Raw genomic sequence first — 13,793 nt, forward strand, 5'->3', positions numbered from 1 at the left:
GTGCAACAACAGTTCAACATTCCCCATCTCTGTCAATCCGTCTACGTTCGCTAAATCCAACGTGCACTGCAACTGTCACGCAATGCTGCAAGGCATTTCTGGTGTTCCAAAATGCAATGACTCTGTCGGTGTGATGGAAAGAAGGCCTAGATTTTATCAGATAAAGCGTTAACCGGGGATAGACAACGCCAGCGTAGCAGGTGTTTTGGTGGTGCCGGAGTCCTATCAGTGAGCAGCTGCTCATGTGGTCATTGTCACGAAGCCACACCCACTGTCTTTGTTTTTTTAATTGAACCTTTATTTAACTAGGCAAGTCAGTTAAGAACAAATTCTTATTTACAATGACGTCCTACCCCGGCCCAAACCTGGACAACGCTGGGCCAATTGCCTCCCTATCGCCCAATCACGGCTGGATGTGATGCAGCCTGCATTCGAACCAGGGGTTACGGTGACACCTCTTGCACTGAGATGCAATTAAAAAAGAATAACCAGGCATCCTCTACTGACGGGATGAGGTCAATATCCTTCCAGGATACCCAGCCAGGTCGAAGAAAGGCCTGCCCGCTGAAGTGTTTTAGGGAGCGATTTGACAGTGATGAGGGGTGGTCGTTTAGCCGCAGACCCATTACGGATGCAGTGAAGCAGTGATCGCTGAGATCTTGGTTGAAAACAGCAGAGGTGTATTTGGAGGGCAAGTTGGTTAGGATGATATCTATGAGGGTGCCCATGTTTACGGATTTGGGGTTGTACCTGGTAGGTTCAGTTCATTGATAATTTGTGTGAGATTGAAGATTGAGGGCATCAAGTTTTTGTAGGATGGCCGGGGTGTTAAGCATGTCCCAGTTTGTGGTCACCTAGCAGCACGAGCTTTGAAGATAGATGAAGGGCAATCAATCACATATGGTGTCCAGAGCACAGCTGGGGGCAGAGGGTGGTCTATAGCAAGCCCAACGGTGTGAGACTTGTTTTGGATATGTGGATTTTTAGAAGCTCTAATTGTTTGGGCACAGACCTGAATTGTATGATTGGTCAGATTGCCACTCCTCCCCTTTGGCAGTTCTATCTTTTGAAAAAATGTTATAGTTAGGGATGGAAATTTCAGGGGTTTTGGTGGTTTTCCTAAGCAAGGATTCAGACACGGCTGGACATCTGGGTTGGCAGAGTGTGCTAAGGCAGTGAATAAAACAAACTTGGGGAGGAGGCTTCTAATGTTAACATGCATGAAACCAAGGCCCAACACAGGTCAGCAAATGACCAGCCCTGGGGAATGGGAGTGTAGCTAGGCACTCACTGGGCCTGGATTAACAGGCTCTAAATCACCAGAGGAACAAAGGAGGAGTAGGATAAGGGTACGGCTAAAGGCTATAAGAACTGGCGTCAGCCTCAACAGAGTAACACAGGCGCGATAGAATAATAATAATGTACAGACAAAGGTTTGGTAGGATTTCAATAAAGCCCAGGTAAATCAGGCTAGCCCTCACCATGAGAAGACAGTCTGTAGAAACATCATTGAAACCAGGTGATGTCACTGCATGTGTGGAAGGTGGAACTGAAGGGTTAGCTAAGGCATATTGAGCACAGGCTAGAGGCTCTACAGTGAAATAAGACAATAATCACTAACCAGAACAGCAATGGACAAGGCATACTGACATTAGGGAAGGCAGGCTAGCCCTGATCATAGGGGTCCAGTGAGTAGTTAAGCTGGCTGGAGACACAGGCTCAGACAGCTAGCGGGCCGGGAACACAAGCTAGCAGACGGGCCTCAGAGGGACCCAACGGAAGAAGTCTAGCCCACACCAGCCCCACAGGCTGTTCCAGCCCAACACAGGCAGACCAGCCGTTATGGATTAGTAGTGTTCCACACCAGTACAAGGTGCCCAGTCCAATTGACAAAATGCACAGGCTGCGCCACACCAGGAAACACAGGACATTCAGAATGAGAGGGTAAAGGTTATATAGAAATAATGGCCATCAAAATGAAAAATCATAGAATGAAATACTGACAAATTTCTATAAGCCTAATCACAGGTGTAGATTTACATTCCAGTGTTCAAACTTGTAAACACGGCTGCATAGAATTTCTAAATGTGACCCGTGCAGCCAATGGCCCAAACACAGGCGTATTAGATTATGCAGTGGTGGGAAACCCAAAGGCCCTTCATGTCAGGGTGAAAGCGGTGAGGAGGAGCACAGGTTCTCAAGCCCAAACAGGCTAGTCATTTTGTCAACACAGGCAGCATGGTGCATCATCAAAAGATTTTAGAGCCACCAAATGATTATAGATAGCGCCCACACCCAGCGCATGCGCAATGTCAGCCTTTTTGTCCTATACCAAACCAATCAGGCGTTGTTCAACAAAACAAAGCTTCGGATGACATTGATCAGGTAGCCCTGATAAAGTGACAGAGGCTTTGCATGCTGCTTTGACCAGCCCAACACAGGCTAGCGATTTTGACGCATTCCCAACACAGGCTCTGACATTAAACGTGACATCACTAGAATTTTCTAAATAGTTTGCATTGGGAAGACAGATAAAGCGTTTTTATCAAAAGCATTTTTGCATGGAAAAACACAGACTCCTACTAATTACAACTCGTTTAATTACATCACTTTTGTTTTGAGCCAACAGGTCGGTACGCCCGGTAAAGGCAATCAACTTTCACCCAATGCAAATCACACCTACACGGGTGCCCAGATTAATCGAGCCCCCCTCATTGCTGGAAGCTGACAGCCCTAACACAGTTTCAACTCCGACACCGCCAAAACAACAGCAATCAGTGACAGAAATGTTGGAGATCACAGATGTGTCATTGTGTGACAATGTGAGCTGATTGTGCCACTAAGTAAATTCATGGCTAATAATCTATCAGTGCTCAAGAGATCCCATGAGATTCATAGAATTGATCATGGATAAATCAATCACAGGCCACCCTTTCATAGCCACACAGGTGACATCCCAGAAAACATGACGCGATTGAATACCGATGTGGGCAGCCAGGTCCCTCCAGGATTTTGGTCTGGATTTTGTCAAATATTTACAAGCCCTGACAGCATGGAAATATGCAATGATTTTGTCAATATGCCGAAATTGTGCTGAAAAGGAAAACGTTTTGTACACTGGCTTGATCTAATCACATAAGGGTGAATGTGCAGTGATTGGTTGAAACAGGCGAGCCCTCTTTTTGTATTGCAGTGATCGGTCAGTTTTAAATTAGAATATTACACAGGATTTGTCTGTTTTATGGGTAAATAGTGTGGTGATTGGTCAAATTTGCTAAGCCTTCACCTCGTATAATCACAGGCTTGATTTTCAAAACTATTTGCTGTTGCAGAATCACGGAATCCTGGCCCTCACCAGCTCACACTAAGTCCTCACCAACCCAACACAGGCTAGCCCTCACCAACCCAACACAGGTTAGCCCACACCAGCCCAACACAGGCTAGCCCTCACCAGCCCAACACAACACAGGCTAGCCCTCACCAGCCCAACACAACACAGGCTAGCCCTCACCAGCCCAACACAACACAGGCTAGCCCTCACCAGCCCAACACAGGCTAGCCCTCACCAGCCCAACACAGGCTAGCTCACACCAGCCCAACACAGGCTAGCCCTCACCAGCCCAACACAGGCTAGCCCTCACCAACCCAACACAGGCTAGCCCACACCAACCCAACACAGGCTAGCTCACACCAACCCAACACAGGCTAGCTCACACCAACCCAACACAGGCTAGCCCTCACCAGCCCAACACAGGCTGGCCCTCACCAGCCCAACACAGGCTAGCCCTCACCAGCCCAACACAGGCTAGCCCTCACCAGCCCAACACAGGCTAGCCCTCACCAGCCCAACACAGGCTAGCCCTCACCAGCCCAACACAGGCTAGCCCTCACCAGCCCAACACAGGCTAGCCCTCACCAGCCCAACACAGGCTAGCCCTCACCAGCCCAACACAGGCTAGCCCTCACCAGCCCAACACAGGCTAGCCCTCACCAGCCCAACACAGGCTAGCACACACCAGCCCAACACAGGCTAGCTCACACCAGCCCAACACAGGCTAGCCCTCACCAGCCCAACACAGGCTAGCCCTCACCAGCCCAACACAGGCTGGCCCTCACCAGCCCAACACAGGCTAGCCCTCACCAGCCCAACACAGGCTAGCCCTCACCAGCCCAACACAGGCTAGCCCTCACCAGCCCAACACAGGCTAGCCCTCACCAGCCCAACACAGGCTAGCCCTCACCAGCCCAACACAGGCTAGCCCACACCAGCCCAACACAGGCTAGCCCACACCAACCCAACACAGGCTGGCCCTCACCAGCCCAACACAGGCTGGCCCTCACCAGCCCAACACAGGCTGGCCCTCACCAGCCCAACACATGCTGGCCCTCACCAGCCCAACACAGGCTAGCTCTCACCAGCCCAACACAGGCTAGCCCTCACCAGCCCAACACAGGCTAGCCCTCACCAGCCCAACACAGGCTAGCCCTCACCAGCCCAACACACAGGCTAGCCCTCACCAGCCCAACACAGGCTAGCCCTCACCAGCCCAACACAGGCTAGCCCTCACCAGCCCAACACAGGCTGGCCCTCACCAGCCCAACACAGGCTAGCCCTCACCAGCCCAACACAGGCTAGCTCTCACCAGCCCAACACAGGCTAGCCCAACACAGGCTAGCTCTCACCAGCCCAACACAGGCTAGCCCAACGCAGGCTAGCCTCACCAGCCCAACACAGGCTAGCCCTCACCAGCCCAACACAGGCTAGCCCTCACCAGCCCAACACAGGCTAGCCCTCACCAGCCCAACACAGGCTAGCCCTCACCAGCCCAACACAGGCTAGCCCTCACCAGCCCAACACAGGCTAGCCCTCACCAGCCCAACACAGGCTAGCCCTCACCAGCCCAACACAGGCTAGCCCTCACCAGCCCAACACAGGCTAGCCCTCACCAGCCCAACACAGGCTAGCCCTCACCAGCCCAACACAGGCTAGCCCTCACCAGCCCAACACAGGCTAGCCCTCACCAGCCCAACACAGGCTAGCCCTCACCAGCCCAACACAGGCTGGCCCTCACCAGCCCAATACAGGCTAGCCCTCACCATGCCCAGCCTGATGCTGGGCAAGAATAATGGCCCCACACAGGCTAGCCCCACCCTATGCCTATTTATATGTTTTTAAATATGAATTTAGTATTATTTATTTATTTATTACAACCAATGCAAACATTTTCACCAGCATTAACAGGTATTTGGTGAATGTGTCACATTGTATCAGAATGACAACACAGGTTGTCACTAGCCCAACACAGGCTATGTCTTACAAGACAGACAATCTGTTTAGTGTCCTCACCAGCCTCACACTTATTGAAGTATTTTTGAAAACTTTATCATTGGCACGGTATAAGATCAAACAGGCTATTTGGGCATTACACAACAGAACACTTAAACAGGCGAACTTCTCACCAACGGTTGCACAGAAAGACCAGTGTGCAAACAATGGCCCAAACAGAATAAGTCCCTGCCCAACACAGGTAGTAGGACTTGGGCTACCCTGTGTTGGGCTGGTGAGGGCTAGCCAACACAGGGCTGGTGAGGGCCAGCCCAACACAGGCTGGCCCTCACCAGCCCAACACAGGCTGAGGGCTCAGCCTGTGTTGGGCTGGTGAGCCCTCGCTAGCCTGTGTTGGGCTGGCTGAGGGCTCAGCCTGTGTTGGGCACAGGCTAGCCCTCACCAGCCCAACACAGGCTAGCCTGTGTTGGCCCAACACAGGCCAGCCCTGGGCTGGTGAGGCCCAACACAGGCTAGCCCTCAGCCTGCCCAACACAGGCCAGCCTCACCAGCCCAACACAGGCTAGCCTGTGTTGGGCCCAACACAGGCTAGCCTGTGTTGGGCACCAGGCCAGCACAGGCTAGCTGGTGACACCAACCCAACACAGGCTGGGCCCTCACCAGCCCAACAGGCAGGCTGAGGGCCCTCCTGCCCAACACAGGCTGGCCCCTCACCAGCCCAACCTGTGTTGGGCCCAACACAGGCCAGCCTCACCAGGGCAACACAGGCTAGCCTCACCAGCCCAACACAGGCTAGCCTCACCAGCCCAACACAGGCTAGCCCTCACCAGCCCAACACAGGCTAGCCCTCACCAGCCCAACACAGGCTAGCCTCACCAGCCCAACACAGGTGCCCTCACCAGGGCCCAACCAGGCTGGCCCTCACCAGCCCAACACAGGCTGGCCCTCACCAGCCCAACACTGTGTTGGGCTAGCCTGTGTTGGGCCCAACACAGGCTAGCCTCACCAGGCCAACACAGGCTAGCCTGTGTTGGGCGAGCCTGTGTTGGGCTGGCCCTCAGGGCCAGCCCAACACAGGCTGGCCCTCACCAGCCAACACAGGCTGGTGAGGGCCAGCCCAACACAGGCTGCCCTGAGGGCCAGCCTGTGTTGGGCACAGGCTAGCCTGTGTTGGGCCCAACACAGGCTAGCCTCACCAGCCCAACACAGGCTAGCCTGTGTTGGGCTGGTGAGGGCCAGCCTGTGTTGGGCTGGTGAGGCCAGCCTGTAGCCCAACACAGGGCCCAGCCTGGCTTGCCCTCACCAGCCCAACACAGGCTAGCCTCACCAGTTGGGCTGGTGACAGGCTAGCCTCACCAGCCCAACACAGGCTAGCCTGTGTTGGGCTGGTGAGGGCTAGCCTGTGTTGGGCTGGTGAGGGCTAGCCAGGCTGGGCTGGTGACCAGCCTGTGTTGGGCTGGTGAGGGCCAGCCCAACACAGGCTGGTGAGGGCCAGCCTGTGTTGGGCTGGTGAAGTCCAGCCTGTGTTGGGCTGGTGAGGGCTAGCCTGTGTTGGGCCATTGTTTGCAGCAGCCTGGTTTTGGTGTGGGCAGCCTGTGTTGGGCTGGTGAGTTTAGCCTGTTCTGTTGGTGTGGGCTAGCCAAATGGGTTTGATCTTATAGGGTAGCCTGTGTTGGGCAAAAATAGGGCAATAAGCCTGTGTTGGGCTGGGACACTAGCCTGTGATTGTCTAGTCTGTGTAAGACTGGTGAGTGACAACCTGTTGTCATTCTGATACAATGTGACAGCCATTCACCAAATACCTTTAATGGGCTGGAAAGGGTTTGCATTGTGATTGTAATAAATAAATAATACCTCAATTCATATTTAAAAACATATAAATAGGCATAGGGTGGGGCATTGCCTAAATGGGCTGGTGAGGGCAGCCTGTGGGGCATTATTCTGCCCACATTGGGCTGACAGGGCTAGCCGGGCATGTTTGCTGGGAAAACATTATTTCAGACAAAGTGAGGGCTGCCCACACTGGGCCAAAGCCTTAGGGGCCAATGTGGAGCCAAGGCCCATCGGCTTAATGTCCTCAGCCTTTGGGCCCACATCGTGCCAATGTAGGCATGTTTTCTGGGATGGTTGATGAATCACTTGAAGTGCTGCCAATTGGTATCGATAAGAAAAATGAAAGGAGCGGAATGGAACAAACATGCCTGAGTACTTGGCAGTTAAGTAACAGAAAATGGGTTAAGATTGAACTTTTGACAGTATTTTAACCCCAGTTTTGTTGACTCTTTCAGATGCAGCCCGCTACATTCCCCACAACGGTATGTGAAACTCATAATGGATTTGTTATTGAGGAGTAAAGGAAACTGTAAATACAGTCACGCCTTTTCTTACTCTTAACAACAACTTTTTTATCTCAGTATGGAACTGGATCTGTGATGCTGCAGAGGAAGTGACCCTTGACCCCAAGACAGCCAACCCTGACCTCTTCCTCTCTGATGACGACAAGCGAATGCGCTGTGGCCTGGAGCGGCGAGATATCCCTAACTGCAGTCGCCGCTTCGACGGCTGGTGGTTTTGCGCTCTGGGAAGCGAGGGCTACATCTCCGGGCGCCATTACTGGGAAGTCGAAGTGGGCGACCGGGACTGGCGGCTGGGCATGGCTAAAGGCTCCGCCCAGAGGAAGGGTTACAGTCCCCTCAACACACAGACGGGCTACCTCACCCTGAGGCTGGAGAGGGGCTCAGACCTCAAGGCGCTGACGGTGCCCGCCACGCCACTGGCCCAGATGCTGGTGCCCAGAAAGGTAGGGGTCTACCTGGACTATGAGCAGGGCCAGCTCTCCTTCTACGATGTGGAGAAGAGGTCCCACATCTACACGTACAACGAGACCTTCACAGAGAGACTGTTCCCCGTGTTTGGGACTGTAGAGGTGGTGAGGGATCTGGTGATCAGGCCGGCACAGACCAGGGAACCCTGCCTCTGCCCTGGACCCTGTCTCTGGTGATAACGTATTACAGTGTACTTCAAACCTGGTCCTGGAGAGCTAGCCTGGAGTCCACACGGATTATTGTAATAGTAGCAAAATTCTGTGTAAATTCCAGGCTAGTGGAGGGCAGGCTTTTGTTCTGATCCAGCACTATCACACCTGATTCGATGGTGTGATGATTAGTTCATTCAGGTGTGTTAAAACAAGGCTGGAACAAATGCATGCACTCCTTAGGACCTGGGCTGAAGAACAATTATTACCTCCTCCCTGTTACACTTTTTATTACATTGCCTTCATGCCATACTACTTCAAGGTCCAAAGGAACTGTAAAAGAACGTGCTGCCCAAATTACCCAAAGATCTGACGTAGTTGATATTTAGTTCAGCAAGAGCTTGCACACAGAAGACACACACAGAGAGACACACAGAAAGACACACACACACAGAGAGACAGACAGCTAGGGTTTACAGTCTATAGTGTATAAAAGGGATGGTAGAGAAGGTAGCATGCAGTACTTCATTATTCCTCCGATTCTCTTATTCTTAAATTTTCTGATTCTCTTCCTGTCTGATTCTCTTCCTCTCTGATTCCACTGTCCAGCTTGCAAGAGTCTAACCATATTTTTGGAAGTTACGGTTGATATTGACAGTGTGTAAAATGGTGTGATAACAATGCTTTTTTTTCAGTCATCAATAAATTAAGAAAAATCTCAAGAAGATGTTTGTCGGTTTCTAGTCAACAAAGGTGTGGAATTAGGGTTGCAAAAGGTAGGGTATATTACTGGTAACTTTCAAAGTCTACCAGTAAACTACCAGAATTTTTGTAACTTTCAGGAATGTATGGAATTTATCACATGACATCTAGTGGCCTGTATGGGTACTTCAGATTATCACAGGTGTCTAATTATTTCTGGCCTCTGTGGGGCCTTATCACATATAAAATAAGATGATTAAAAAAAATATGAAAACATTATCCTAAATACAACCCATCAACTTAGTGAATGCCATTTGTGTTTAATATGAGGGTTTCAGCATTAAATATCCTTTATATTACTTATACACGTTTATATACTTGACGATGTCTTTGTTAATGTTTCGGGGCGCCAAACTGGTGGCACTTGTGAAAAAAGGAAATGGAAGAGTTAGGGCTCTTTTAAATCAGATCCGCTTTAGCCGACATCCACATAGCAGTTGTTTTGCTAGGGTCGGAAATGGAACTGCGTTAGAGCTGTCAAATCCACAAGCGGCTCCTGGCGCTATACCTTTAATTTTATTGAACCTTTATTTAACGAGGCAAGTCAGTTACGAACAATGACGTCCCGACCTAGCGCGGACTTTTCCATTGGCTGCATGGAGTTGCATTAAGGGAAATCCCATACAGCCTTGTTTACAAGCTTGAACACTTGAATGCGAGATATAATCTACACTAGAAATCCTAATGATTTTGTTTAATGATTTTAAGTTTGAGCGTCATTTCTATATAGCCTCGACTTTCCCATTCGGAACTTCTAAAGCCAGTGGGATGGGTGTGGTTTGGTGACAATGATCTCGAATAGCTGCTCAAGGATTTGACAGCTCCAACGCTACTGCCGGGTTAACGTTTGATCTGATTGAATCTAGGCCTTAATTGAAAATGCCATTGTTGATTTAGATTAATTTTTAATTAATTAGGCTTTTTTTCTCTTGAACCACTAGAAACTAATGGACGATATGGACACAGATATACAAAATGCGTACTCTATATAAATACATATATTCAAGTTTAAATTACCATAGATTGCCTGATAATTACCAACATTTGAAACAATTCCGGTAACTTTGGTAAATTACCGGTAGTTTGCTCCCCTGCAGTGCCTTTGAAAAGTATTCAGATCCCTAGACTTTTTCCATATTTCTTTACATGACAGCCTTTTCTAAAGTGGTTCAAATTTTTTTTCCCTAATCAATCTACACACAATACCCAATGACAAAGCAAAAACTGTTTTAGCAATTTTACATACAGTGGGGCAAAAAAGTATTTAGTCAGCCACCAATTGTACAAGTTCTCCCACTTAAAAAGATGAGGCCTGTAATTTTCATCATAGGTACACTTCAACTATGACAGACAAAATGAGAAAAAAAATCCAGAAAATCACATTGTAGGATTTATGAATTTATTTGCAAATTATGGTGGAAAATAAGTATTTGGTCAATAACAAAAGTTTCTCAATACGTTGTCATTGCCAACAAAGGGTATATAAGAGGTCAAACATTTCTGTAAGTCTTCACAAGGTTTTCACACACTGTTGCTGGTATTTTGGCCAATTCCTCCATGCAGTGCTCCTCTAGAGCAGTGATGTTTTGGGCCTGTTGCTGGGCCACATGGACTTTCAACTCCCTCCAAAGATTTTCTATGGGGTTGAGATCTGGAGACTGGCTAGGCCACTCCAGGACCTTGAAATGCTTCTTACAAAGCCACTCCTTCATTGCCCGGGTGGTGTGTTTGGGATCATTGTCATGCTGAAAGACCCAGCCACGTTTCATCTTCAATGCCCTGGCTGATGATAGGCTTTGTTACTTTGGTCCCAGCTCTCTGCAGGTCATTAACTAGATCCCCCCGTGTGGTTCTGGGATTTTTGCTCACCGTTCTTGTGATCATTTTGACCCCACGGGGTGAGATCTTGCGTGGAGCCCCAGATCGAGGGAGATTATCAGTGGTCTTGTATGTCTTCCATTTCCTAATAATTGCTCCCACAGTTGATTTCTTCAAACCAAGCTGTTTACCTATTGCAGATTCAGTCTTCCCAGCCTGGTGCAGGTCTACAATTTTGTTTCTGGTGTCCTTTGACAGCTCTTTGGTCTTGGCCATAGTGGAGTTTGGAGTGTGACTGTTTGAGGTTGTGGACAGGTGTCTTTTATACTGATAACAAGTTCAAACAGGTGCCAAACAGAGGAGCCTCTTAAAGAACAAGTTACAGGTCTGTGAGAGCCAGAAATCTTGCTTGTTTGTAGGTGACCAAATACTTATTTTCCACCATCATTTGCAAATAAAATCATAAAAAATCCTACAATGTGATTTTCTGGATTTTTTTCCCTCGTTTTGTCTGTCATAGTTGTAGTGTACCTATGATGAAAATTACAGGCGTCTCATCTTTTTAAGTGGGAGAACTTGCACAATTGGTGGCTGACTAAATCCTTTTTTGCCCCACTGTAAGTGTTCAGACCCTTTATCCAGTACTTTGTTGAAGCAACTTTGGCAGCAATTACAGCCTCACGTCTTCTTGGGTATGACACTACAAACTTGGCACACCTGTATTTGGGGAGTTCCATTCTGCTCTGCAGATCCTCTCAAGCTCTGTCAGGTTGGATGGGGAGCGTCGCTGCACAGCTATTTTCAGGTCTCTCTAGAGATGTTCGTTCGGGTTCATATCTGGGCTCTGACTGGGCCACTCAAGGACATTCAGAGACTTGTCCCAAAGCAACTCCTGCGTTGTCTTAGTTGAGTGCTTAGGGTCGTTGTCCTGTTGGAAGGTGAACCTTGACCCCAGTCTGAGGTCCTGAGTGCTCTGGAGCAGGTTTTCATCAAGGATCTCTGTACTTTGCTCTGTTCATCTATCCCTCGATGAAAAACATCCCCACAGCATGATACTGCCACCATCACGCTTCACTTTATGGAATGGTGCTAGGTTTTCTCCAGCCATGACGCTTGGCATTCTGGCCAAAGAGTTCAATCTTGGTTTCATATTGTTTCTCATGGTCGGTGCCTTTTGGCAAACTCCAAGCGGGCTGTCATGTGCCTTTTACTGAGGAATGGCTTCCGTCTGGTCACTCTACCGTAAAGGCCTGATTGGTGGAGTGCTGCAGAGATGGTTGTCCTTATAGAAGTTTCTCCCATCTCTACGGAGGAACTCTGGAGCTCTGTCAGAGTGACCATCGGGTTCTTGGTCACCTCCCTGACCAAGGCCCTTCTCCCCTGATTGCTCAGTTTGGCCGGGCGGCCAGCAGTAGGAAGAGTCTTGGTGGTTCCAAACTTCTTCCATTATATGGGGTTATTGTGTTTAGATTGAGGAGTGAAAAAGGGAAGGGGTCTGAATACTTTCCGAATTAACTGTACATGAGAATATACAGAAATGCATCTAGAGGTGGTTTATATTCAATCTTTATTAAGTGTAATAAAATAGACAGATATATAAAACAGTAACTGATGAATAGATATGATAAAAAAAAAGCTGTGCCTTATACATTTGTTGGTATATTTCTGAAATGTTTATGACTTCCACAACAAACTAATCTTGCCATGTCTTACTAAGTGTAAGGACTCTTTACAATGGGCAGCATTTTGAATTGAACTAAAGCACAGGTTTGAAAATACATTATAAAGACAACACAATATTTTTTTGTCTCAAAACATATACCTCAGAAATATCCGGACTAAGTCGTTGAAGTTATGCTAGAATATATTAGACCATAGCGCTCAATCAGAAACAATGACACAGTAACGCGACACACTTTAACTAGGAATACCTTAGAGGTTATATGTAAATTAGAACTAATGTATGCGAATTAGCTAAAGCTTTTGTCCAAAGTGACAGATGCATATATCATTTTTTTACAGGTGGCATGGGTGGTCCCGGGAATCAAACCCACTATCCTGGAGTTGCAAGTGCTATGCTCTACCTACAGAGGACCATTATGAATGTAATAAATTTGTTCACATACGCACGGGAAAAAATTAAGGAAATGAAATATATAAAACCATAGGAAACATATTTTTACACAAACAATACATTGCAATACAGTATTTGGCATCAACATTTTAATTCAATTTCTTCTGACATACAGAAAACACATCAGTCTAATATATTTGTAATGGCTGTGAGAGTTACCAACAATCTAATAATACAATGAACCCCTACAAAATAAACTATTTAAGGTACTGACATCAATTTAACAAACTGCAGCCATGTTGCAGACACCTAGTCGCCAAAGTAGCCAACCAGTACAAAAAATCTTACCTGCTCTCCCCATCTCTGTCAAAATATATATTAGCAGGAGCTACTTTTAATTATTGAGAACCGACCTCAGATAAGTGTAATGGCCTTATCTAAAGCCTCTGGGTGTGGTATCAGGTATAGAAGCAATAGAGAATTACAACAAGACATATCTTTGTGGGGGTGGTAGAGTTCTTTGAATGTAAAATGTTTGCAACAACATAGAAACAAACGACAAAACTAAAGAATGAAGACTGAATCCTGTGTCCGATGGAGGACAGGAGCCATTGTTTGTAACAGACAGAGAGGAGGACATGTTGGGTACCGTGGACGCCGCCATCTTGTTGTTGACCTTTGACTTCAGGTCTCGTAGAATGACCTCTCGACCTTCTTGGTGACGCTGCTGGTGCCTGCCACTTGCATGCTCCTCTGAACCACCTCCGTCACATGACGTGTCACCATGCCGCTGGTCTCTGTGTGCTGGGTCGTCTTCCCCACCACCATCATACCATCTCCTAGGGGGAGGAGAGGGGGTTAGAGAGATGCTGTGAGTG

At 48.2% G+C, this 13,793-nt stretch overlaps 2 protein-coding genes across 5 annotated transcripts in view; one reads left to right on the forward strand and one right to left on the reverse strand.

The window, feature by feature from the left end:
• LOC118368692 (butyrophilin subfamily 1 member A1-like) overlaps positions 1-8,983 on the forward strand; it is a 31,329-nt gene extending 22,346 nt beyond the window's left edge. For all 3 annotated transcript variants that reach the window (XM_052493299.1, XM_052493302.1, XM_035753001.2), the window contains 2 exons: positions 7,576-7,602; positions 7,702-8,983. In XM_052493299.1, the coding sequence (XP_052349259.1) occupies positions 7,576-7,602; positions 7,702-8,288 (614 nt within the window). In that variant the 3' untranslated portion in view covers positions 8,289-8,983. The remainder of the gene's footprint in view (positions 1-7,575; positions 7,603-7,701) is intronic.
• Positions 8,984-12,391: 3,408 nt separating this feature from the next.
• The window catches only part of LOC118363478 (integrin beta-4-like), a 39,543-nt gene continuing 38,141 nt past the window's right edge, over positions 12,392-13,793 (reverse strand). For both annotated transcript variants that reach the window (XM_052493306.1, XM_052493312.1), the window contains one exon: positions 12,392-13,754. In XM_052493306.1, the coding sequence (XP_052349266.1) occupies positions 13,600-13,754 (155 nt within the window). In that variant the 3' untranslated portion in view covers positions 12,392-13,599. The remainder of the gene's footprint in view (positions 13,755-13,793) is intronic.

Source organism: Oncorhynchus keta, chromosome 3 (genome assembly GCF_023373465.1).
Source record: "Oncorhynchus keta strain PuntledgeMale-10-30-2019 chromosome 3, Oket_V2, whole genome shotgun sequence".
Lineage (NCBI taxonomy): Eukaryota > Metazoa > Chordata > Actinopteri > Salmoniformes > Salmonidae > Oncorhynchus > Oncorhynchus keta.